Below are 26,051 nucleotides of genomic sequence, written 5' to 3' on the forward strand. Positions count from 1 at the left end.
TGGTCTCTATTTCATTCATTGGAAATGATACAATGACTGAGCAGCCTTGGTGGAGTACTGCGCTCTTTGAGTGCTTTACTTTCTCCAAATTTTGACAACAAGATCTTAATTTTTACTGGGAATGTACATAATTGTGTCCAAATATCAGTTGATATTAATACCAGCCCCAACAAACCCATATCAGTCACTCCCAACTCTATTCACATCTCTGCATCTCTGGCAGATTTACAACGTCTCCTCAGAGAACCCCAGAAGAGATGACAGTCTTATTTTGATTTAGAAAGTTCAGTACCACCATTATTTTAAAGCTACTGCCTAAAGTCTGGTGTCTGTATTGATTCGGGGTCTGGCCTCAGTGGAAGATGGAACAGCCGTCCACATTATTAAAATGGACATGGCAAAGTGCAGACTGTGTGTGTGTGTGTGCGCGCTCAGTCTATGCATTGTCATTGCTTTCTACTTACAAGCTGGTGAGATTTCTCTCAGTTGTCTCTAGTGGGTGTGTTCGACATATTTCTGATTTGTTGTTCTACATTCACTCAGTGAGTTTAGCAGCCGTGGATCCAAACTGCTTCTTTCAACCTCAGTGGGTGTAAATGTGTTTGAATCGCACCGTTAGGCAACAGCTTTCTCTGGTGTTCGTGCGAATGTGTGTGCGCACTAGTACAAGACTGCCTCGCACATCGCTTATGTTCAACCCATCTCTCATGCAGGCCAATCTTAGCCAGAGAACTCCATCAGTTCAGCCAGAGGGGTGAATAAGTAACACTCTGCTAAAACCTCTCTTGGGGAACTGTGCACACACGCACACACACTCTCATGCATGAAGCAGCACTTACAAAGAGTATTGGTCTGTATCTGACTGCTAATCAACAGAAAACTTCTGCACAAAGCTCAGGCAGCAAGAAAACCAACACATTTTACACTCAGCTGCTCTAAAACTAACAGACACTTGGTGCAGGCAGCTGAGAGACACTGAACATGTCAAAGTTCACATGTTAGGGCTTTAGGGGGAATATTCAGTGATAGACCAGCATCTATTTTTGAACTGAGGGTGAAAAAGGTCACCTGGAGTTGGATATATTCCTACATGTGCAATTGCGCGTATCGATTTCTTTAAAGAGAGTCCTCCGATGCGATCATGTTCCAGCTGTGTAATTGAAGAAGTATGTCATTGTTTTCCTTCGGGTGGTAATTTGGCTAATGTTCGACGGAGATCCAAAATGGCTGCCATGGTTAATTACACGGATAGAGGATGTGTTTTAGAGATTATAGTAAAGGATTCTCTTTGTTCAAGTTGGAGGATTTTAAGACTGTTGCTTTGTGCCTTAGTTTTACCCTTCTGCCCAGATGTTGCACTTACATTTTCTGTTCCCTCGGGAGGTATAGCTAAAGAAATTCTTGCGTAATATGTATTTAGTGCTTCTGCTTTGAATTGATTGAATTTGAGAGCAGAAACTTCAGTTCTGGAAGTAGCTGATGTACAGTATTTTAAAGTTTTCAAGTCACATTAAGTGCATCTGTCTCCAGGGACACAGATGTTACCTATCAACATCACGTCCCTCACCAAACTCCTGTCAAGGCTTTCTGTTTTAGATGAATTGCTGAGTAAAAGTGATGCACTTTGCCTAAGTGTTCCGGAGCAATGTTTTTTTTTTTCACCGGAGTTTTAGCACTGCAATGATTAAACCATGAAGGAAGGTTGTGGCCGCAAACTGCTGAGGGAAAAAAAGGTGGACTCTCATTTTAAAAGGATTTGAGCAAGAAAGAACCTGAGTATCTGGGTCAAGGTAGAATCAGCGAGGCTGAGATCCGCAGTGATTTAGATTCTGCTGTGAGTGAGAGCGAGCGAGAGAGAGCAAAGGAGAGAAGGATTTTGGCACTCTGGATGACTCACAAATTAGATAGTAAATGGAAATAGTAACGCTGTTAGCCTGGTGATGGTGAATCACTATGGAAGCCCAGTTAATTGGCGTGGTCCACTAATGTTTTAACAGTGATAACTGGTTTATTGTGTGTGTCAAGGACAGTCAATCACACATAGTCACCTGCTTAGACTCTGAGCAAAATCAGAATAATTTATGGATTTTTTTTTTTGTACCTGCAGTGCAGACACCTGAATGGCCTTTAAACCACGTTTTTTTAAATTGCTATTACTAATTACTATTGAGCTGTGAAGTATTGACCATGTGGTGTGGCTAATTAATCCATCAAGGACGATTGACTTGAGCTGAGAGCAGCATGTACAGTCGGCAGCATGCAGCTACCAAGAGGAGAAGGATGGACCCTCACTGTTTGACACACACTGCTGTCAGTTTGGACCATTCAGCCATCCCTATAGGGGTAATACTGTCTTTATCTTCGCACTCTTAGCCTCAGCATCAATTACTCCCTGGCAGACATTGCTTCATCAGGGATCTTCCGCTGTTACTGATGCCTAAGTCAGAGGTTTTCCACAATCCTCTAACATTTTATTGATGCCGTGCGATTTCTCTGTCGCTCCTCTAAGCACGCTATCTCAAGTTTTGGCTGCTTGCGTGTTTCCTCATTGTCTGTTCGCCGTCTCTCTCCTGTCGTCACTTCAAACGGCTGCTAATACTCACTTTAGAGGCGGCGGTCCTGCATGTCAGAGAAGGTGAAGCAGAGTGACAGCTACGCTCAGCCGTGTCTTCGGGGGAAACAAATTTTCACTGAGCCAGTTTGAATGGGAGAGATTGCAGTGCAACGTAGAGAGGCAGCAGGTGTTGTCACACAGCCAGATTCAATAAACTCCAAAACAGAGGTTTTACTTTGCGAAGAAAGCCAACAACAGAAGACAACACATTCCCTTATCTTGTATTATTGAATAATATTGAGACATTTAGAGTGAGAGAAGGGCTGTCTTGCCGTCATTGTCCACTTGTGGCCTCCTGAATCTTTAAATCAAACTCACCCTGGCCAGCATCTAATCTTTTCCTTTCTCTGCCTTCTAATGTCCCCCTACTCTTCTTCTCCTGCTTTCACTCCCTGCCTCAAGTATAACATAATTGCATTTTCTAGGCCCGATTTCCATACTAAATATGCAGCCCTCCATCTGTGGGAGAAGCCAGCAGCCCAGCTCCACATCGTTCTGGTTATCACCAAGCAACAGGCCCTCACACCCTCGCTGTACAACCACCGGTGTCATAATTACCCACAGTTTGGCTAGTTACCCCGTCCTGCTCTGCTAACTTCCAAAAGGGATTAGCACTTTTTCCTGTTTTTCTTGAGTGACTATTTGAGAAGGGGGAAAAAAAAGCAGCTGTTTCTATTCACGGTTCCTCATTATTTGTTCGTTTATTTACAGCCTTTGTCCTGTGGTATATTTAGCTCATTAGCTTTTATGGATATTGACCCCCAATTTCTTTCACCGTGCCCCTCGCTGTGTCTACATATAATTGGTCTACAAGCAGCAGGACTTGACTAATGAATTACGAATGGTGTACTTTAATGGTGGGTTGTGCTTCCTACAGGCCCCCTCCAGAGGTTTCATTACGCTTCATATGAAGCAGCCATACTGTCTAAGGTTAACATTATGAGAAAGCTGTATATAAGGTCTGCTGTTCAAGACTCATGCAACTGCTGCCCACATGCCATCTCTCCCTTTTTATCCTCAGTGTTTTTCCTAGAAACCCATTTTCATCGTGTCACATCACATCAGTAGTTTGCTTTAAAGGTAACTGCTTAGTCAGCCGGTTGGCTTCATGCAAGCTGTATTGTCACAGCTGCACTAGAGACTTTCAGCTATTAAATAAATCTTTCCTGTGATATACAAGCTTGTTGTCTGCAATAATATGCAGATATAAACTCTCAAGGATTCCTACTGTGGGTATCTGGTCCCACAACATTTTCAGTGGCAACTCTGGTGGAAAAGAACTCCCCGTGTTTGTTATCCCGACAGTCCTCTGCCTCGGCTGTCAAAAATACTGGCATTAGGATAGTTTTCATCCTAAGCCTCTATTAAAGAACTTATCAAGCTCTGGTTGTGTTGGCCTGCAGGCTGCTGCAGAGTCCCTGCTCACTAAGCAAACCTGGAGTCTGTGATAACATGAGCGCACACACTTTCTCGCTTTCCACGGAATAGTTCCTGTTAACAAAGATTTGCTTTTTAGAATCACTTCAACAGCCCATTTGTTGTGCAGCAATCAGCCCTGCTGGCAGTCGCGCTTACATTTAGTCTAAATCACAAACCACTTAGAGATTGTTTAGGTTCCTTATCTATGTGAATATTCGGCTGAAGTTTTATCATCTTTCTTGTGGCAAAAAAATCCAATCAGCAGTTGTTTAAACAGTGCTTTGATGTTCATATTATAGTTGCTGGTAGAATATGTGAGAATGAAATATATTTCTTGACTCCTTTTAAATAAAAATGACACTCATTACAGATTTATTAAGCTCTAAGTACTGTTTTACCTCCAGATTCAGCTTCAATTAGAACAAAATCCTCAACTGTCACTCGTACATTTTTACCAAACTGCGTCATATCTTCTGTACGAGCATTTCTCTTTTATCTCCGTGTCTCACAGATGGGACTAAAGAGACTGTCAAAGTGCTGAACAAGAGAAAATTGAACTCTTTTAAGATGCTGATTAATCATTTTGTGTGACAAACGTTTCTCAGACATTCTCAGCTTTATTTTACATTATTATAAGTGGGCGATTCCACTTAGTCCATACATGCAAAATGCAAATAATGGATTCTTGAAACACTGAAATCACACATAGATGAAGGAATGAAATTTAAAGTACAGTCAACTACCAAGTGAATGGGCCAGAAGTGTGAAAAGTACAGTTTAGCTAGAATAGCAGAGTAGAAATTCAGAACAGTGCCAGAAAAAAGAAAGAAAAGTCTGATAGAAGTGTCATTACCCTCTTCCCGGCTGTCCCCTGTGAAATCAGCACTTTATGAATGTTAGTTTGTCCTCATCGAGGATGATTAGTCATGCTGATGAGCTTCCCCCAGATTATATGAGAACAAACTCTCCTCCTTTGCTGCTGTTTGATCCACTTAGTGTGAAGGAAGCTATGGATTTAATTGCCGAGATGAGAAATGCAGCAGCAGGCGATGATGAGATCTGTTTATCCTGGTAAGGTGTCCTCCAGCTGCTGGCAGTAATGCACACAAAATGACTCGAGACAAGGTTTTTTGCAAAAAGGCATTAAAGCGTCATATAGCAAACACACACCCACAGCAAATGATTGCAAAATGCTGTGTGCTGATTCTGCAAAGTCACGAGAAAGTAAGTTTCTCACCTGTTCGTAAAGGGACCATAATCCAGTTTAATTAAACATTATATTTGACATTAAAAAGTTGGCAATCACTGTTAAATACAGCACATCATCAAACACTTGTCTCTCTGTAAGTTGAATTTAGATGCTCACATATGCAGTTGAATGAATGAGGCGAGTGAAGGGAGTAAAGAAAGAATAGAAACAGAGTCTTATATACAGCAGACAGTCTTGAAGACTATTGTGGTATCCACAGCTGGTGTCTTTTGAGACACCACACAGACTCTTTTACCCTACAAAGCATCCATCCATTCTCTATACAACGCTTTATCCTCACTAGGGTCGCGGGGGTGCTGGAGTCTATCCCAGCTGACTCGGGCGAAGGCAGGGGACACCCTGGACAGGTCGCCAGTCTGTCGCAGGGCTACATATACAGACGAACAACCACACTCCCATTCACACCTACTGGCAATTTAGAATAATCAGTTAACCTCAGCATATTTTTGGACTGTGGGAGGAAGCCGGAGTGCCTGGAGAAAACCCACGCATGCACAGAGAGAACATGCAAACTCCATGCAGAAAGATCCCAGGCCGGGATTTGAACCGGAGATCTTCTTGCTGCAAGGCGAAAGTGCTAACCACTATGGCACTGTGCAGCCCCTCCCTACAATGCAGTCAAGACTAACTTTGCTTGACCATTTATGCTAGGAGATATGCTTATTTGCTCAGCTGCTGAAAGTTAGAAGTGAAGACTGATACCATTCCATTGTGTGTTCAGTCTCCCAACACAATTAGCTAACATAGCTTAGCATAATGACTGAAGGTAGTTAGCTTGGCTTTGTCCAAATATAACAAAATCAGTCCTTTTGTTAGCACTTCTGAGGCTCACTTATTAACATGTTGTAGTGCCGCTGCGATTATGAAGCATAACTGATAACAGTGATAATGAAAATGTGCCAACATCACAATGCTTTTTCTTTTAACTTCAGTCATATTGCCAAATGCGAAATCAGTCATTTTTGGCTCCAATGATATGTCAGCTGCAGTTCTAGATGATGGCAGTAGCAGAGTCCGACTCGTTTTCGTGTAAAGCATGCAAGACTTTCAGAGTTTGGAAGTACTTTTAGCTATCACAGAATAAAAAGGTGTTTCATGAGCATGCCATGGCAGCACAGCAAAATGCATGAACACCTGAAAAGAGAGCATACAGGAGGCACTTCTCTCCTTCTCTCTACGCTCATACATGCTGTATTGAATACAGCTAAATTCCCAATAAAGCAGTTCTCATTTACATATTTTTCCTTTTCTGTTGCCAGTCAACAGAGCGAGTATGAAATAATGAGTGGTGCACATCTCATTCAGACTACAGGAAGCTCCTGTTCTGTTTCGCTTAAATCCAGTTGTTGTCTCTAAAGTTTTCCAAACTGCACACATTTAAAAAAAAACAGTGGTGAAGTGAATTCTGTGTTATTTTCACAGAATATGAAGAGAACAAATGCTACTCAGCGTCTGTAAAATATCTATGTTACAGAATATCCAATGTCTGTGTTGTGCTTTGTTGAGTATACAGATGGAACTTTTTCACTTTGTCAGGGCTTTAAACGAAACTTTCATTTCTTTTGGACTTGCAATCGTTGGCCATCTTTTTATTTAATAAGATCCTGTTGGCGTTTCCAGTTCACCTCTTCAACCTGCTGCAGATATTGACATGCAGTTTGTCAAAATAAAGGAGCCAAAATGAAACAGTCTAGCTGCTAGCTTATCTCCAGACCTTCTGCTATGCTAAGCTAACTGGTGGTTTTATTGATCTTCTTATCTAGTCTGTTTCCTTAAACTGTCAAACTAAATAAAGTAGGAATTGGAAACACCACAGATAACAAGTGAACAGATGTTTTTATGATCCCATGAGTCTAATTTGGAAAATTATGCCCAATATTCCTCAGAATTTCTGCAAAACATGCGCTCCTGCCAACAAGATCTTACGTCTATTGAACTCATGAACGCTTTTCATTCTTTCCTCAGATGAGCAGCAAACGCTCCAGCAGTTTCCGACGGGCCATCGCCAATGGCCGCCGCACGCTGCAGAGGGAGATCCTGCTGGACGAGACGGGGCTGGGTCTGTACAAACGCTTTGTTCGTTATGTGGCCTACGAGATCCTGCCCTGCGAGACAGACCGACGCTGGTACTTCCACCAGAACCGGCTATGTCCACCGCCTGTCTTCATCGCCATCGTCACCATCGTCCAGGTTAGGGGATGATGTAATGGGCTTGTGTCAGGGCATTGAATAAGTCATTCAGTGAATTCTGCTGATTTATTCCCACTGATTCACATATTCCGAAAACATTTTACTTGAAACTCAAACAGTGCTACAAACCTCTAAAACTGACTCGAGTCTGTTGGCTCAGTCGTTCGCCTTAGACCCCCTGAAAAGATTTTCTGCCTTTGATCACATGCTTTTACTGTGAGCTCGATTTGAGCTAGTAACCCATTTGGGAGTCAGGGGCTTAGTGGGTGCGTTTAATGCCATTCCTCCAAGCTGAAACCCAGCATGCAGGGATTTCTCTCTTTTTTTTTTTTTTTTTTTTCCCCCCCCCCCACAAACACCGATTTTGGAACTCGGAAACCAGGTCAGTAAGCACCCTGGCCACCACAGGGGCATTAATTGACCTATTATGTTCATTTGGAAAAAAAGAAAGAAAACCGTGAGCATGAAAGCCTCGTGGACCACAGTTGAATGGTTGGAGATTAAGCAGCAAAAATAACCTACAGCTTCTTAACAAAACTTCATCATTTCCCCTGAAATCATCATAATTCTTCGAATAGAAAGCCAAATGTTCCTATAATGCCTCCAAATGGCACTGAATGGTCTGTAATGACAATGAGAATATGATAATAACAGTTCACATTCATTTTAATTCACAGAGACAATGAGTCATTATTCTATGAAAAGAAATTAATGGAATTGAACCAGATGTGCCGTTTTTTTTCTTTCTCTGCAGTCAGTAATTGTCTCTACAAGTCTAATAAGCATCAGCTGAGGAATACAAAAAGAAGAAAACATCAAGTGTCTTCCATAAAGCACAATGGGTTTTGTTTTGTGGGGCAGTTTGCAGCTTCTATACCAAGCTATAGACATGTCAGCCAGAACTGACAGTTTGGTGTCATTTCCGTGTCTGTGTTGCAGATTATCGTGTTCATGTGCTATGGCATCATGCTAAACAAGTGGGTGCTTCAGACGTATCAGCCTGACTTCATGAAGAGCCCTCTGGTCTACCACCCTGGCCACCGTGCACAAGTGTGGCGCTTCTTCAGCTACATGTTCATGCACGTCGGGTACGTTCGTAGCCCTCCACTTATCACATCTTGATTTCCGCAGGACGAGTTCAGTTAATATCTGGTTGCAGATGACACAGAACTGTAGGAGGAACCAAAATCACATGCTGTCTTTGAGTCTTGTCTCCTCCGTGTGCTCTCTTTTCAGTTTAGAGCAGCTGGGATTCAATGCTTTACTGCAGCTGATGATCGGTGTTCCTTTAGAGATGGTCCACGGCATCTTACGAATAAGTTTGCTTTACATGGCAGGAGTGTTGGCCGGTGAGTGGATTTTTTTTTTTTTTTTTTTTTAAAGAAGTGTATTGTGGTGTAAATGAGCGCTTCACAAAGAGCGTAAAGGAGGACTGTGTGGCCAAAGATGATGCAAGATTTCCTTTCTGTTCTTCACATTTTCCTTGCATAAGACAGGATGAGACATTTACATCAACCACAAATAAACATTTGTTTTACATTTGCAAATGTATACAATTGAAAGAATAAAACTAACATTGCTGCAGTTAATTATATCGATATGATGGCTATCGTGTTGAAAAATAATGAAATGCCATAATTAGTCTTTCAGTGTTTGTTATCTGCGAATTAGCACACCAAATAGTCTAAAGCGACTGACTCATTTAGAGCAATTATGATAATGCTTACATTATTTAGCTGAATGTTTGTGTTAGTTAATACACTGCATGTCACATTTTGAAACAGTATTAGTCATTTTATTGAGTTGCAGAGATCCAATATGCTAATATTTTATATCTTTATCATTCTGGCCAGTTCTCGATGCCAATACTAATATTTACATGTATTTTTTCCACCTACTTGCAGAGAACATCAAGTCTTTCCTGTAGTAGAATTAGCATATTATTATACAGATTCTTATTGCGATGCCCCACTGGCAAGTGCAGAAATAAACTACAATACTTTTTAAATGTTGCACATTCACTGGGCAAAATAAGAAAGCTGCTTCAACTTACACTTGTAATCGAGGGCACCTAAACACTGACTAAACCAGGACTTTAAGGAGTTAAAGTAGACATAAAACCCTTGATGTAGATGTTAGCATAATTTCCCGGATATCTTCCCTTGAAATCCTTTAAAGTTTAATGCTCTAAGTGAAACTGGATCTACAATAAAAAAGCAACCAAAGTTAACTTTTTTAAACATTGTAGCTCAATTTCTCTTAGCCTACAATGCAACACCATTGGGTGAGTTGGCTATGACAGCACTGACAAAATGGAAAATAAGGAACTCCAGACGAGAAAGCGATTCAAAAGGGGGAACTTTTGTGTTGCCTCTGGATGCAGCAATGAATTTTGTCGAGTTAGAAATCAAGAAGAGATTGTCCACATACATGCTTTGCTTTATAATTGGCATGTGGTTCTTGTCGTTGGCTAGCTGTGCTCAAACAAGAGAATCCTTCTTGTAAATGAGGACTATAAGGACGAAAAGGTTTTTGAGTTGGGCCTACTGGTGATGTGATGGATGGACAAGCTTAAGGCCACATGTATAACTAATGTTTGCTAAATGTTTTTGGGAGGAAGCTCACTAATATTGGCTATCTAGCTTTGCTGCTGTCACTTACATTTAGCTCCCCTTTCCTCGTGTTTCCATTTGAAGTGCAAATAAAATTTTAACATGGTCCCAGTCGTTCCAGGATTTACATGCTGCTGTCAGGTTTGTTTTGGATGCTGTTTTGCACATCAACTCCTTGTGGTTTAGGTGGCAAAATTTTACTCGAGACGATTTGGTTGACATCTCCTCCCAGACGGCCACTGTTTCTTCTTCTTCTTCTCCTGCCTCTAATACTGCATTCATTTCACTGGAGTGTGTATGAAGGAGGCCTGAAGGGGTGACAGCTGTTCAACACAAACTTCAAATTAGAAATTAGTGAAGTTATTGGTTGCATTTGAAGTTTTACATCCAAACACAGTCATGATGTTACCAAATAAATCAGACAATTTAGTGATGTCCCTGCAGCGGTGACCTAGACTAGACTGGTTTTGAAATAAAGGCTTGAGTCTCTTTGTTAGAGACCAAGGCAAGTTTGACTAAAAAGGCAGTTTATTCAGAGACAAAACCTTCAAAACATGGTTTCAAGAACAAGACCATTCATGAGAAATGCAGCATTACTCTAATAAGGTATATCCATGGTGTCATTTTTACCTGAAAAGTTCAGATCATTTCTAGTGCATTATGGACTGTACTTTCTTTAAAACAGTAAAAGGCTGTTTCTGCTCTGCCCTGCTCTTTGTTCATGTGTGTTTTTGCCAGTCTGCAGCATTTTTGTGATGACCTACTTTTTCTTTCCCCCCTTATCTCTTAATATTGTTTACAATCTACAACTCATCAGTGCTTTCTTTTTTATTTTTGCCGGTGGTTTATCATTTATCAAGTTAAAGGTGCTGTATCGCATTTTATGTTCGCTTCCGCTACTGTTACGAGCACACACTCTTCCAGCGGGACCAAATTTGTTAACATCTTGTCTTTGAGTTTACATCAGTGACGTCCCTGTTTGATAATTTTGATAAACCTGACCCGACGGGTTGCCCAGCCCAGAATGCAGCAAACTGAATGCAGCAGAGTGACTCACAGTGCCCAGAGGTCAGACTGCAGCGCTCAAATCTTTGTTGACAAGAAACCTCATTAACTTTCATCCTCGTCCAAGCCAGTTTGGAGATTGGAAATTTTAAATCCACGCTGAAGTTTTTTTTTTTTTTTACAAACATTGCATTTACAGAAGTCATACCAACACATCTGCGTTAAACTCTTGTTTCTTTCATCTTCACTGGAACACTTTCCGTGTTGGATCTCTTACATCTCTTGCTAACCGTTATTTCATTACCGTTGAGAGTGAAAGTCTAATGCATTTTGTGCTAAAGTCATTATTTTCACTAACCAGATTTTTAGGCTTTTCTTTCTGTGTGACTAAAAATACAAATTCCTAATTTTTTCTTGTCCTGTCCTCTCTCTGCTTCTAGTAAAGTGAGGTTCGAGCTGCTCAAAAATCCTCTGTAAAAAAGATCCCCTCTCCTCTGCACACTCGCATGCACACACACTCTTAACACTCATGAATTATTGTAGCTTTGATTTATTTTAGCAATGATGACAGAGAGAGAGCAAGCAAGCAAGCATGGGACTTAGAGGAGGAGAAATGGGAGAGTAATGCAGGGTTACTCTCTGGAGAATTAGCCTAAGTGCAGCCTGAGATGCTGTTTGGAGATTTAAGCTGCAGCTCGAATCAAAAAGGATAAAGCAGCAAGGAGATGGTATATGGTGAAATTTTTACCCCCAGAGCCTGCAGTCAAAAAATGCTCTGCTTTGAATTATATACTTGTCCTACATCATGATCAAATACTGAATACATGTAGTACAAGTTGAATCTGGAGCTGTGTGCACCTTTCTGCAATTCACTGCATTTAACCTTCAACTGAATACTGTTGGTGTAAGCATCATGATCACTGGAGTCAACACTAGCAGAGTTTAAGTTCTTCTGATCAGGTTTTTGTCTGACAAATGAGGAAGAAGAAAAAAAAAATCAGTTTGGTAGACCTGAGCTCACGGTCATTGGATATAAAATAAATATTAAACCCTACCCTTAGAGCAAAGAAAAAAATAATAAAAAAAGATTTTTGATTTAGTCAGATTTGACATGTGATGATATGAATATGGATGTATCAAAAATGTTGTCAAAAATGAGTTTTTGTATGAACTGGCAGATGAACAGAGCTACATGACTCTGTGGATGGTAGCATCAGACTGTTCTCCCCTTGAAATATCTCAAAATCTATTGGAGGGATTGTCACAGTTATGTGCACCCAGTCATATGTACCTCAACTTAGAGTGCAGTAATTCTCATTATGTCCATAATACTGATATGATGAATTAAATGTTGATATTGGATTATTAGTATGTCTGTGATAACTATCTGTTTGACATTGCAATATATGTAAGAACAATGTACAATTGTAGTTATAGACTCTCAAAAAAAGCAGCCTAACACACAATAAACTAGAAAAGCACTCAGGAAGCATAGACTTTGTCAAGGCTGCTCAGTCATTGTATTATTTCCGATGGATAGATCCTGATGAGTCTGCAGTGGTGGATGTGTAGTAGGATCATCAGCAGGCAACTGATGTAGTGTTCACTTGTTGTCATAGTTACAGTGACGCTATCTGGCAATGCGTCACTGCCAAAATCTACTCATTAGTTGTCTACTTAGTTGGTCCTTGTGTCATTTCTGACCTTCGCTGAAAATATCATCCAAATCCGTCAATCCGTTTTTGAGCAGCGTTGCTACCAGACAGACAAAGCAACACTCATCTTCACACAACACCGTTGAGGTTCCACTTCCTTGGCAGAGGAATAAAGGTAAAGATGAATTTGACTGATAGCTTTATTCTGTATTCAAGTTTTCTCAAGATATCCTGATAGTATCGTAATGAGGATTTTTCTTTGGCGTAATAATTGCACAGTGAAAATGTGAAATCATGACAGCCCTGTTTATGAGGTTTTGACTTTCCATCTAAAGCCATCATCAGGTCTTAAATGTGTTCAGTACTTCAGTTTGTGCCCAAATACTTGAAACGCTAACACTCCTTTTACCTTCAGCTGAACGATGTGTTCAATGCAAATGGCATGTGCTTATATGACATAGCATGTAGCATAGCAACATATAGCACATACCATAGTTCCTTAATGTCAGTCTGTTAGCATTTATGTTATTGCATCACAATCTTGTGCATCACTGTGTCTTAGCACCGGTTCACAAAGCTGCTGCTGTTGCATCTTTCCACGTGTTTGGGAATGATTTCATATCGTAAACCAAACTAGGAAAATATATTGCAGTTAGATAGATGGAAAATTGAAGTCCCTCCACAGTCATTAAATTAACTTCTAAAAACTATCCTTATAAAAGTTAAATATTAAAAAAATATATATCTTTCCAGCCCTAAAAATAGCATCAATATAACTACACTTTTGCTTCATTTACAATGCTCTAAACGCACTACAGCTCGAGCGCACCAGCTCTCCTACAACATATTCTATGCAACATTAAGTGGGTATAAAAGTAGATTTTAACCAGAATTGGTCTTCAAGTATCTGGAATATAGAATCAGTATATTCGTCCATGTCCTTTTCACGATGTGTGACTTTGAATGGGTGCACGCTTTGATTCTATATGATGTTTCCCTGTCTCGCACTTTGCATTTTGCCATTGTTTTCCCTCAATCTTTAGAAACTTCTGGCTGCTTGTGGATGTTAGAAATTACACCCAGTGCTTTAGGTTACTCTGTGAAATTCTTGATGTTTCCTTCTCCACTTTTGTTGCCCATGGCTGTCTCATGTTTATATTCATGCAGTCCTATTCTAGCTCATGAGCTCAATCATGTTGCCAGCGCACGCGTGTTGCTTGTTATTTTTGTAGGGCTGCAGAGGTTTCGGGTTATAGCTGCACTCAATGGGTGCGTTTATGGAGCAACGTGCTGCAGGTATTGTGCCTTCATGTGTTTGCCTGAACACACTGTGAGGATTTCTGCACTGCAGGGCTTGAATTCAAAGCCCAAAGAAAAACCTCTTTTTTTTTTTCGAAAATGCCTCGAATACCGTGAAAGCGTAACACACTTCTTACAGTTATTCATATTTTACATGCATGAACACGCATCTCTGCAGCGGTTATCTTGAACATAACATTCGGCAGAAAGATTTTAATCCCGGTAGGTGATATAGTGATATGGGCTGATTTGGGCTATGCTGTGCTGCACCCTCTGAAAATAAAGCATGACATTGTACGATTTGTCCTTGGATGTGTGGTGAGAAAAGGAACAATTCTGTAATTATTTTTTGACAGTGCTATTCAGACTTTGGTCCTCGTCCTTGCTCGTTTGGCGTCCTCTCAGTCATCTTTCATGACTCTGCTGCACAAAGAGCGGGTGAAGAGCTCCACTCGAATTTCGTGAGCGGTGTCAGTCAGAATTATGGACTGTGTTGACGAGATGAAGGTAGAATGTTGAGTTGTGAAAGAAAACCAGCAGGGGATAATTTTTTTTTTTTCCATCTACTTCTTCCTCCTCACACTCACTTTTGGTTCCTTTCCCTCGGGCCGACATCTCCTTCAGCTTCTCTGTGTGCTTCAGGACATCAACAGGTGCCAGAACACCATGTTTTTTTTTTTTCCTGGTAGCCTTGTGTGAGCCTCGGGGTGTCTGCCTCCTGTAACACCTTACATTCGAGACAATCCGAATCCACCAGCCTCTCATAATAGCGAGAGAAGCGGCTGGAAGTATGTCGCGCTCAACTTGGATATCAGTGTGTTGATGAGGTTTCACTGTTGACACATACTGATAGGTTTTTCTTCAGCTGTTTGCTGCCTGTCAGTTTATTCTGCAGTCTTTGGTGCAACATATCACGTTGGGGTAAAACTTTCGCTTTGAATCATCACATTTTTGCAGACTTGTCAACAAATTCTGGTTGGAGAGAGAATTTCAGATTTGGTTGTAAAGAAAAAAGTTCCCAGAGATGAAAGAAACCAGTTTTAAGACTGCCACTCTGAGAAGCGTTATGTATCCTGCATTTTGAATTTTAACATACCATCCCTGTCTCTCTTTTCTGTTTACTGTGGCAGAAAAATAACGGTTTCAGAACATAAGTTTGTTTTTGTTTATTTGTATTTAGTTTATTTTAATGAGGACATAAGTAGAGGTTATTCCCTGAGCACAGTAATGACCGATATCACAGCAATTATTATTTTGCCATGCCTGTGTGCACAGGGGGTGTGATGGAAAATACAGTCATAAATGCAATCAAAACAAATAAACAAGAGGAAATAATGGTAATGAAAGTGCTTTAATAGAAGGTAAAATTCTAAGCAAGGATCCATATTACCCATGACTTAAATGCCAGATATTGATATTAATGTTTAATAAAGACACATCGAGCCCACAGAACACACACTACACACAGATACACAACACATACCGACACACAAAAAGGCATGGAATGTGCAAATTTACATCAAGGCTCATTTTGGACTGAATATAGCTGCAGTGTATCAAAGATATGACTTGTGCATGTATGTAAACGCTGCACAAATCTGTATGATAGCGTTCTCATTAAGCCATCATAGCATCTGTGTTGTTTTCGCAAACACCTCAGTGGTGCTTCGTCAGCCAGTTTACAAAACTGAAGTTATCAGTCTCTATCTGTTGGCAGCAGACAAAATAAAATCTCTATAAAAGTCTTCCTTCACCTGCATTAAGTTTCGTCTCCACTTGGCCAGAAGCCCTAAAATGCAGAAAGTGATTTTGGCACTTGATTGAGCTGTCATCACTCTGACTTGTAATCACATTACCAAGTTAGCTGATGGAATCAACATATTAAAAGTTATATATAGCCTGACAGGAGGTGGTGGTCCAATAAGAACAAATCCATTAGATGGAACATACATGCAGTGTGTTTTAGTTCTACTGAAATATTGTCATTCAAAAATTTTTGAACAGAAAGAAGTTCCTTAACTGTCTTTGTTTCGGGGGCAGATAAACTTAGTCATCAACAGAAAATAAGGAATTTATCCAGTGTGACAGCTATGTCCCAACTCTCTTAACTCTCTTCACCGTAAGAAATTTCTGAGTGTTTTTAAAATTTTATTAATTTTTTTTAAGCTTTTGTCATACTTTTTCTCACTACGATATAAATTACTGCACCTCTGTGGAAACAGCACAACTATGGCTAGGAAGAGAGAAACCTCAAAAATGTATTCTATGCTGAATAAGAAATTTGTAATGCCATAAATCATAAAAAATGGGCAATGACAAAAATGATTCTAGACATTTTACAACTTCCATTTTTTCGCATTCTTGTCTCCTGTTTACTTTGTGTAGACTCTGCCTGCAATTCAGCCGAGTTCAGCTGAATACTCTCTAAATTTTTGCTTTTGAGTTGCAGCTGAGACACAAATGGCTTCGCATGAATGAATGAATGGACTTGCTCTTATATAGCGCTTTACTACTCATCAGAGTACTCAAAGCGCTTATACAACAATTGCTTCCATTCAACCATACGCTCACACATTCTCACTCTGGGGCGGACGGAAGCGTGGCTGCCAAACCGCGCCTACGGTCCCTCCGACCACCACCAACATTCACACGCATTTATACAGCAGTGAAGAGCACTAGAGGCAAGGTGGGTTAAGTGTCTTGCCCAAGGACATAACAGCACATGACTAGGCGAGAGCGGGAATCGAACCGCCGACCCTTCGATCATTGGACGACCCGCTCTACCACCTGAGCCACAGCCAACCACGTTTGCACCACAGAGCACAGGATTTTTTGCTTTTTACAGAATCTTGTTAGAGCAAATACTTTATTTTTGGCGATCTTTTAAGCCAAACATGTAGAATAAAGCAACTTTGTTAAAATACCGCGATTTTATGCTTGTATTTGTATGTTTGCAAGTTTCTCGATGGAATGACACATCATGTTAGAACAGTAGTTCAAAGACTGTTGGAAAGTTGAAATTTTGATTATTCTCTCTGATTTGTTCTGTTGTTTCCATAGAGAGTCAGGACTTTGTAGTGCAGTGAAACATGAACCCATAATGAGCAGGAATGTAACAGAAGAAAAAAATGTTCTGAAATTTGGGGATCTGAGGATTTTTGTGTATGAAGTGATATAAAAAGAACAATGTCACACCTTATTGTGGCCCATAGAGATGTCTTAACATATCTTGTTTTGCTACCCAATCATCTAAAATCCAAACATATTCAGTTGAAAGGTTAAAGACACTGAGGTTGCTGGGTCTTTTTCACTATATATTTCTGTCATTGAAAAGCTTCTAAACTTTTACGTGAGAAAAAATTTGAATGTGGGACTTTTTACACTTGAGTACTTTATATATTGTGTCACAGGGGTAAGTAAATGATACGTAGACTTCTTCCACCACTGTCCCTGGATAAGTAAAGATTAAACATTTCTTATAGATGTCACTGAGTAACTGAAGTGGAAACACTGACAGGTTTCACCGTGTCAGTGAGCACTTTACAAGCTCCTGTCTCACCTCTTACTGTCTCTTCTACCTATAGGAGGAATCTACCAACAGAATAAACTGTTTACTGAAATCTACCAGCCAGACAGTGGTAGAATAGTGTTTATTCCTGTCCTTAGTCAGAAGGAAGGCAGAGATATGCGGCCTGAGGGGAAATCGTAATGGCAATGTGATAAATGGCTGCATGTTGGTAGAACTTCATTGTTGCAAGCCAGTTAATGTCGTCGTGTCTTAAAAGCACCACGCCAACTTACATGTGATGTTTCATCCTGCATTTGATTAATGTTGTTCTGATACCAGGCAGGACTGCAGCAGTGTCAGATTTCTGCTGCGGCCGTGAGACCTGCAGTATTGTTGGTCTTAATTTAGCCTGATGATTGTCTCTGCATTCTCTCAGGCTAATAAAAGCCTATTCAGTCTCTGAACTACTGAAGGTCTTTAGACTTTTTTGCCTCTTATTGTACTGTGTTCACATTCCTGTTGTGTAACTGATTGATGCTTTATAAAAGCACGCTGCGCGTATTTAGGCAGGGTAAATTGATTATATCTGCTGCCAGTGAATAGAGGGCCTTGGTGCACAGCCAAGAGTGGCTTTGTCCATCATCCATTTTGCTGATGTTTGATGTTTGTTTGGGGCACACAAGCTGCAAGTTATGTTATTCTATGGAAATGCCCAAAAGTCCACAAATACCGTATAGATCTGAGTCGGAATTTACAAGATTAAAATCAACAAATGCAATCGTGTAATTGGAAATAAAACAACTTTTAGTTAAGATTTCCAGTTTGGTAAAACATGTAATTTCACAGTTTGATGCTCTGGATCCCTCATTTTTGTTAATGCAGTTTAAGTTCAAGCATTTGCTTTAATACCCATTTTGACAGAAAAACACTGATTGCGATTGAAGAGTGTTTATCTACAACCTAATATATACTGTATATTAGGTTGAATATAGTGAATACAATTCACTGAATATAGATATTCAGTGAATTGTCACTGTTGTGGGAGAAGCAGTCAAGCACAAACAAACACAGGTGTAAAGTTCCAAAAAAAAAAAAAAGGATTTATTTTCCCAAAGTAACTTTTATAAAATAAATCGCTAAAGGTAATTGAATCACAGTTGTAGGGCCCTTAAAAAGGGTCAACAAAATATAACTCTACTGAAAATAAGACTAACAAAACTTAAACACCAACTCAAGTAACAGACCTGCCAGAATGAGACACTGGGGCAGCATATATAGTGATGGATCAGACCACATTTAACACACAGGGGGAAACTATATACACAACAACTAAAACTAACTAAATGAAACCCTGATCCCTCCATGATGTAAAGGCTCTTGGTCTGGTCCATGAGAGGGACTTCAGCATAAAACCCTACTCCGTCCTCTGCCCCCGTCTTTTGTTTGTCGAAGCAGGGAATGTCACGCAACAGCCAGCTAACTCAAAGGAGAAATTAATTACTACAAACAAATAGCAAAATCATGAAAATTGTAAACTAAATGTGCATGCTAATAAATCACTTTTAAACAAACCGTGTGTTATAGTTTGAGTGACTGCAACTCACACTGACTAAACATGTCACAGTGGTGTTTGTGGGCGAGTAAATGCTGCAACCTTTTGTGTGGCATCACAGTCACTGAGGAGGAAAGAAACCACAAACTGTTAGAAGCTGAAGCTGAGAAGCTGAAATCAGAATATTTTGACCCCTGTTTTCTTTCAAAAGCGACTCAAACCAATTATTCCACTGGCAAAGTTGTTGTTGATTTAATACAACTTCACAACTGTAGAATTAACACGCCGACAACTAGTCAATTCATCAATTAATCGCTTATTCTCAATTAGAGAACGCAAGTTAAATATAATTCTCCTACTGCCTCTTCCAGTTTCCTTTCAGTCTTTTTTTTTTTTTTTGCTGATCTTTAGATAAAACATGAAAATAGAAGATCTGTGAACGTGTATCAGTTGTGAATCTTACTGCCAATACTGTATGACAGAGTTACACTTGGAATTGAATGCACTGCTGAAATGAAAAGTTTTCATTTTAAATTCAAAGGGTTGTTTCACAATGGGATCAATAAATTCACTGACTGCGAGCAGACAATTGTGGGATTTGGGGGGGAAAATAGTTTTATTTCTCGGAGTAAGTTTGGGCGAGATAAACGGACGCCGCCACACCTTCTGACTGCATCAGCAGCATCGGCAGGCGAACACAGTTAATGAGGGAGAGATGGAGATAAAAAGACAAGAGAGGGTAGGACAGGAGAGAGAAAGCATCAGAGAACCACGGACAGAATTAATCACTCTGTTTGCCAGAGGGATGCGACTCGGCCTCTGATTCCCTGACTTTGCTTGTGACTCACTTCAAGCGCTGGTGTAGAGGCGTTTAACCACACGCACTGATTTGATTGGCTCGAGGGGAATTAGGGGAAGTTTGCGGGGTGTTTTCGGGAGCTGTGGAGACATTTTTGTGCTGCTGTTTCAGCTGAATGCACAATTATTTCCTTGCTTTGAAGGCCTGCTGGTGGTGACAGTGCAGCATCGCTGAAGTGTGGGATATGCAAGGTCAGATGTTTGTCTTCATAGCAGAGCTGCAGACTATTGTATGTATACAAACCTCCATGTTGCGTATGAAGCGTCTGGTCCTGTGTTCCTGATGTACTCTGCTGAACTGAGGAAGCAGGGTGACCTTGGTGCGTTGCAGAGCCTGCCAGCATGATTATGGTAATTCCCAGTCCCCCCATCCCACCCCACAGACAACTCTTCCTAGGTGACACCAAGCTTACTTCCTCTACAACCGTCCCCTGCAGCCCCTCTGATAACACTGAGGACGATGAATATTTTTACTGTAATGCAGCCTCATTGATGGCATCCATTTGTACGGAGTGAGCCCACTGTGTTTATAGCTGCCTATTTGCATCATCCGCGCCAAGCCAATTCGGGCCAGTCATATTTCTCAGGCACTCTGCTGGAGTCAGAGAGGAGGCGATTTCTCTGCTCCGTTTATATTCCATTTACTTCAGTGAGTTAGTTTCAAGGTTCTCTGATGAAGAAGTACATCATGAACCCTGTAGCCATCACTGTGGCTTAATAACCTTGAGCGCTGGAAGTGATTTCAGGCTCTTTTTCATGCCGATGATGGACGGATTTTAGTAATTTCCGTCCAAGGTCAGCCATTGTGCTTGTTAGCTGAAAAGCAGCTGTGAGCGATAATCGTTGTGTTGGTCGTGACAAGAATTTATTCCTTTTCTTGCATTGGAGCTAAACAATTTTAAGAGCTTTGAGTGCATTTTTATGTGCATACACTCATTTGTGAATGTTGTCTTTCTGCGCCTTCGTGCTCATGTGCCCACACACTCCGCCACATCAGATGTGATTGTAGTTTTTCCTGACTGTTAGTGCTGAGCTGAGCGGTCTCCTCTCAGCAGCTGAGGATGTTTCTTGTGGAGGCTATTGATTTTTCCGGATGCCCCCTGGGCTCCGGGGTAGCATTAATATTATCATATTCCCTGTGTGGAAATTTTGGACAGGGTAAAAAAAAAACTGTGAAATCTCCAAGGAGACCAAGGCCGAGGTGTGTTTACAGTGACCTGATGAATTGCATTTGTTCCACCAGACCAGAACGTGACATTGACAGTGATTGAATCATGCTGTTTTTGTTTTTTTTTGATAAGTAGACAGGAGAAGTTCTGATTTATGTTGTGTTTTGACTTTGGATGTGTGTGTGTGTCACTGAAAGTGTTCCTCCAATGATCTGCTTTGACTGCAGCGCTGCAGCACAGGTGTGTAGTGTTTTGTCGCTTTGAGGATGATGGTGACTGTGTGTTTGCTCCGCCACAGCTTGACACTGCAGATAAGTAAAAAGTTTTGCAACCACCGTCTTTCCGTTTGCATCATCTGAGGGTTTTCATCCCCTCCCGCCCACGCTCCACCAGGGCCCACGGTGATGGATGAAGATGTTAGATTGGATGGGGACTGATTGCGAGTCATGCGGCTGCACTTGAAGGAAAGCATCGGCGACAGAGGCGATATTTCCCCCTTATCTCTTTCTGTCTGGGTGACACAGTAGTGTCCATCTCCTTTTTCCCAGGTTCAAAAATATCTTTTTTAATAGAGCTCCACCAGTCTGACAGCACTATTATAGTAGAAAATGAGGCTTTGAAATGGACACCACTCTAGTAAATGACATTTCAAGCTATGAGCTTTTCAAATAGCCTGTAAAGTAGACAAAAGAGCATGTGACAGATGGTCTGACTCCAGTTGAGTCACCCAGACATTTTTGCTCCAGTCGCCATCAAACTATGTCTGCACACAAAGCCCAGCAAAAGAAAGTTCAAATCAAAATCAAATTAAATAATATTCCTCCTTTTATTAGGAATGAAGAAAGCACAGACTTTATTTTCAACAATTTTGATACTCAATGCATTGCTAAAATCATGTATTTGGTAGTTCTGTTTTAGTAATAAAGACTCTGCTTTTTAGGATTTATTGCTTTTTCTGTGCAAATAGTATCTTGAACATCACTCTATAAATACAATGTTTATTGTTTATTATTTATGGAAGATTTTGAACTTTTTTACATTTATGCTTTACTATATGTCACTGTTGGCTGAGCCAGTATTGGTGTATTTACAGGTTAGTGTATATTATGATAAGTAGATATTTTCCCCCAGCTAATAGACTAAATTATCAGTAAGTGATTTGAAAATAACTATTATTTTCACCCCTACACACAGCGATATAATTGCAATGTTACATGGACATGGTATAGATGTGGAACATGATAATTACAGGGTCACACATGTTGATATCAGTTGTGAACTCCAACGTTTTCCTTCTTGTTCTCAGTACGACAGGTCGAATAATTACTAATTCCATCACTTTTTTCTACAACCGTTCCTTTAAGTACAAAACAGAAAGTTTGTTGTCATATTTAGCTAATAGGTTCCCAGCTAAAAGAAACCTGACAGAGACAAACGAACCGCAAACCACAGTGTGTTCATACTCATTTGTTAATCTAATTCTAGCTGGAGCTACAAAATAATTAAAGCATCAGGTACAAACTGCTCCATCATGATTAGCTAATTTAGTAGAAATTCTCTGGGCTCAAGAAAAGGTAAAAAAATGACAGCACGCTCACTGACTAAACCTGTAGATTTAATGGAAGCAGGGTTCTCTTCACATCTTCCAGCTAAAGAAATGCACTCAGTAATGTAGAAACCTGTAGATCTGATTGTGTGATTGCAGCATTAGTGTGTCACCATTCCTCCTGCACATCATCACTCTCCCACTCTTTCCATCAGTCTCCCCCTCTTCTTATTTGTGCTTAGTAAATAAATCTGATCTGGCGTTTCCTGCGTTTATTAGCCAACAGAGGCAGCCCTGTGACTACAGAGGTGCTGACTGCAGCACATCTCCGTGCTGGGCCACAAGATTTAATGCATACAGGATGTCTGGAGCAAGTGTGTACAAATAGAGCTACACAAACCTAAAAGGCAACAATTCCACAGTATCAATGGGTAGAGGATGCCTGTCCTGCTATTGTTCTGTGCTGTGAGCTGAAAGAGAGAGAGAAACAACTGTCTTTTTTTTGCTAAAAATGCCTACAGAGGAATTGATATCAAGATTTTAGCAGTACTACAGCTCCTACTGATTATTGATCCAGCACTTTAATGGCACTCTTATCATTTAATTTTTCTATTCTTTGAAAAAAAAAAATCCTCTCTTCGCTTTTAAATCTTCTCTGACATCTCTGAAAATGAAATTCTGAGTTTCTGAATAATAGTTCAGATGATGTTTGACCATTTCAGACTGAATTTATGAGCACACCAAAGATAAAACGTTCGCTTACTAAAACATCGGGTTACTTTTACTCATTAACTCGTGTTTGTATAATTTAGTTATCTCCATATGCCGGCTCTGGGCTGCTTTGCATAACTTACCTGGAGCAGGAAGAGATGAACTGCAGTCAAACGGCATTGCTCTGCCTGTATGTGATGGACTTTTGCTGGATGATTCGACAGATTCATCATTTATTCACTCTTGCGTGCTAAAGAGTAGTTGCATTTGTGGCTACAGGCATTGTCAGAATTGATTTTATTGAAATGTAAACACACTTTTAAATGTTTAATTCTCTCCAACATTGCCACTAAGAGCAGGGTGTGTGTGTGCTGCAGCGTGCAGGTGATTAAAATGAATCATAGATGAATTAGAAATGGAGTCGATGAGATAAAATGCGCAAGATAATCTTTGTGTAACAAGAATAAATAGTAAATCTATTTCCTTAATTTCTTCAGTACAAGTAGAAGCAGAACTGATAACATCGGAGGTGATCCTCCACTCTTTAATAATTTAGCTATGGTGCCCGTTTAGTATGGAGTTTCAGTAGTTACAGTTACAAAATGGAATCAGCTAAATTTAGTCTCTCAAATTCTTTCATGTTTCACAATGAAACATATTAAAAGTAGAGAGGCACTGGGAGAGTGCAAACCTCTGTCAAAACCCATACTCAACATATTGGAAATCGGTGTTATCGGATGTGTTGAACTTGGCTTGATCCAAAGATCCAGATGGCGCTTCTTTTGTGGAAATCCAGCGTATGATTCAAAAGTTACCTGTAGAATTGCAGCTCCAAATTCAGCCAATAAGAGGCACTACAGTTCTCAAAGCACAGACGCTAAAATTCCTTCTTGTCCATGCTCCACCCCTCATGACTATCTGTCTGGTAGTTTTTGAGTAATCCTGCTAACAAACAGGCAAACAAGTACTGAAAACAAAACTTCCTTGACAAAGGCAATAAATTTATTTCTGTCCTTACAGCTTAGACCTGCAGACAGCATTAGAGGATAAATCTAGCTCTTTCTAATCTATCCGAACTAAATCACCTGAACAAATAAACACTCACTGTCCTTTAATTGTCCTCTTCTGAGTAATTTATTGCCTAACCAACCAAGAAATCCAACTCACTGCCTATTAATGTGCTCAATTGTCCTTTAAGGTATCAGGAAACACCAGAAACGATCTCCGCAGATGAAGAATTTGTTGATGTGTAGTTGTGTGGTTTAAATTTTGACTTCCGACTTCCATCTTTTTTTTTAAGCTGCAAAAAACTGTATTTTTGTATCAGGAATGGGTCAGACTGTCATTAATGTGGAAGTTGTGAGATAATTATGACTCAGCTCTGCAATTCCCTTCATCTCTGCTAAGTTTCTGCGTCTTTCATCTCATTGTTTTGCTGTTACGGCCTGCAGCTTTAACATTTCAGTTCACTTTCATCGATTTTTGTTTGTAAGCACAGCAGGCATATGTTTTAGTGGAAAAACCGCTAAAACCCGCTGTATGTTACCCGACAAGCACCGCAGAAAGCAAGCAATTAGATATGAAAGCCATTAGTACATTTAGCAGCCGACAAGCCAGACAGACTGGAGCAAAATGGAGACTTTTTTTTAGTTGCTGAAAGACCGACAGTGATTCCTAGTGTGCCGGATAGTCAGCTTTTAAAATGTTCGCAATAAGTCACCCAACAAATCTATTAATGTAAGTTTAACATTCACATCCTCTAATGTTTTGACTATAACCCACTTTTAAACCAAGCAGTGAATATATTAGACATTTTGTGATTTCAATGATTCATTTTGGCCAGAAAGCGTACAAACCTGCAATTCACCCTTGAACTATGTCCTGATTTTAACCTAAAACATTTACAACTATTAACTTTTAAACACGTATTCTAAAAAAAATGCACCTTAAGACCGATAACTGTAAGATAAATAGTTGCAGTAATCACAGTCTGCCCACATATCTATAACCTATAAAGCAGAGCGTGAAAAGCCTTGTGGCATATTTCGCCAGTATTTTCCAAGGATTAGAGCATTTACTCTGCTTTACTGCAGCTTCCACTGAAGTGGCTACAGAGCAGCGCAGCCTCGGGCGCTGTCAGAGTCTGGCCTCGGATCAGCTTAGCATGCCTTGTCTGCACCTTGTCCCAGAGAGACTCAAAGTACAAAGTTGACCCATAGCTTTAGGGCAGCCTGGAGTAACAGTAATGGCGGAGCAGGTTTCGGTTTGACAGAGTCTCCAGTCGCTGAGCTGCATTGGTGACTGTACAGCATTCGATGGAGTACAGCCCTGAGTGTGTAGTTGACCTATACTCTGTACAAAGTGCATCATTTTTACTGTCTACACCGCAGTGCACTTGTGAATGTTGCAAGCTCACAAAAAGATTTGAGGATTTTGATGATGACTTCAGGATGGCAACAATAGGTATTATGTGCATGAGGTGGAATGTGTCAGCTCAGTGCTGAAATAATCGTACACCTTATGTCTCAGCTCCTGCTGAGTGCGAGAATCCTGAATCTTAAATCCCCCTCAAGCAGTAGAGCCCACATGACAGGCCTGTTTAGTATTCATACTGTATTGGGGAGCGTCTCACCAAAGCAGGAG

General features: G+C 40.4%; 1 protein-coding gene across 4 annotated transcripts in view; it reads left to right on the forward strand.

The window, feature by feature from the left end:
• Positions 1-26,051, forward strand: part of rhbdl1 (rhomboid, veinlet-like 1 (Drosophila)) — a 65,305-nt gene that overhangs the window by 22,420 nt on the left and 16,834 nt on the right. For all 4 annotated transcript variants that reach the window (XM_022190864.2, XM_022190862.2, XM_051939092.1 and 1 more), the window contains 3 exons: positions 7,269-7,493; positions 8,433-8,581; positions 8,730-8,842. In XM_022190864.2, the coding sequence (XP_022046556.1) occupies positions 7,269-7,493; positions 8,433-8,581; positions 8,730-8,842 (487 nt within the window). The remainder of the gene's footprint in view (positions 1-7,268; positions 7,494-8,432; positions 8,582-8,729; positions 8,843-26,051) is intronic.

This window comes from Acanthochromis polyacanthus, chromosome 19, assembly GCF_021347895.1.
Source record: "Acanthochromis polyacanthus isolate Apoly-LR-REF ecotype Palm Island chromosome 19, KAUST_Apoly_ChrSc, whole genome shotgun sequence".
In the NCBI taxonomy this organism is placed as follows: Eukaryota; Metazoa; Chordata; class Actinopteri; family Pomacentridae; genus Acanthochromis; species Acanthochromis polyacanthus.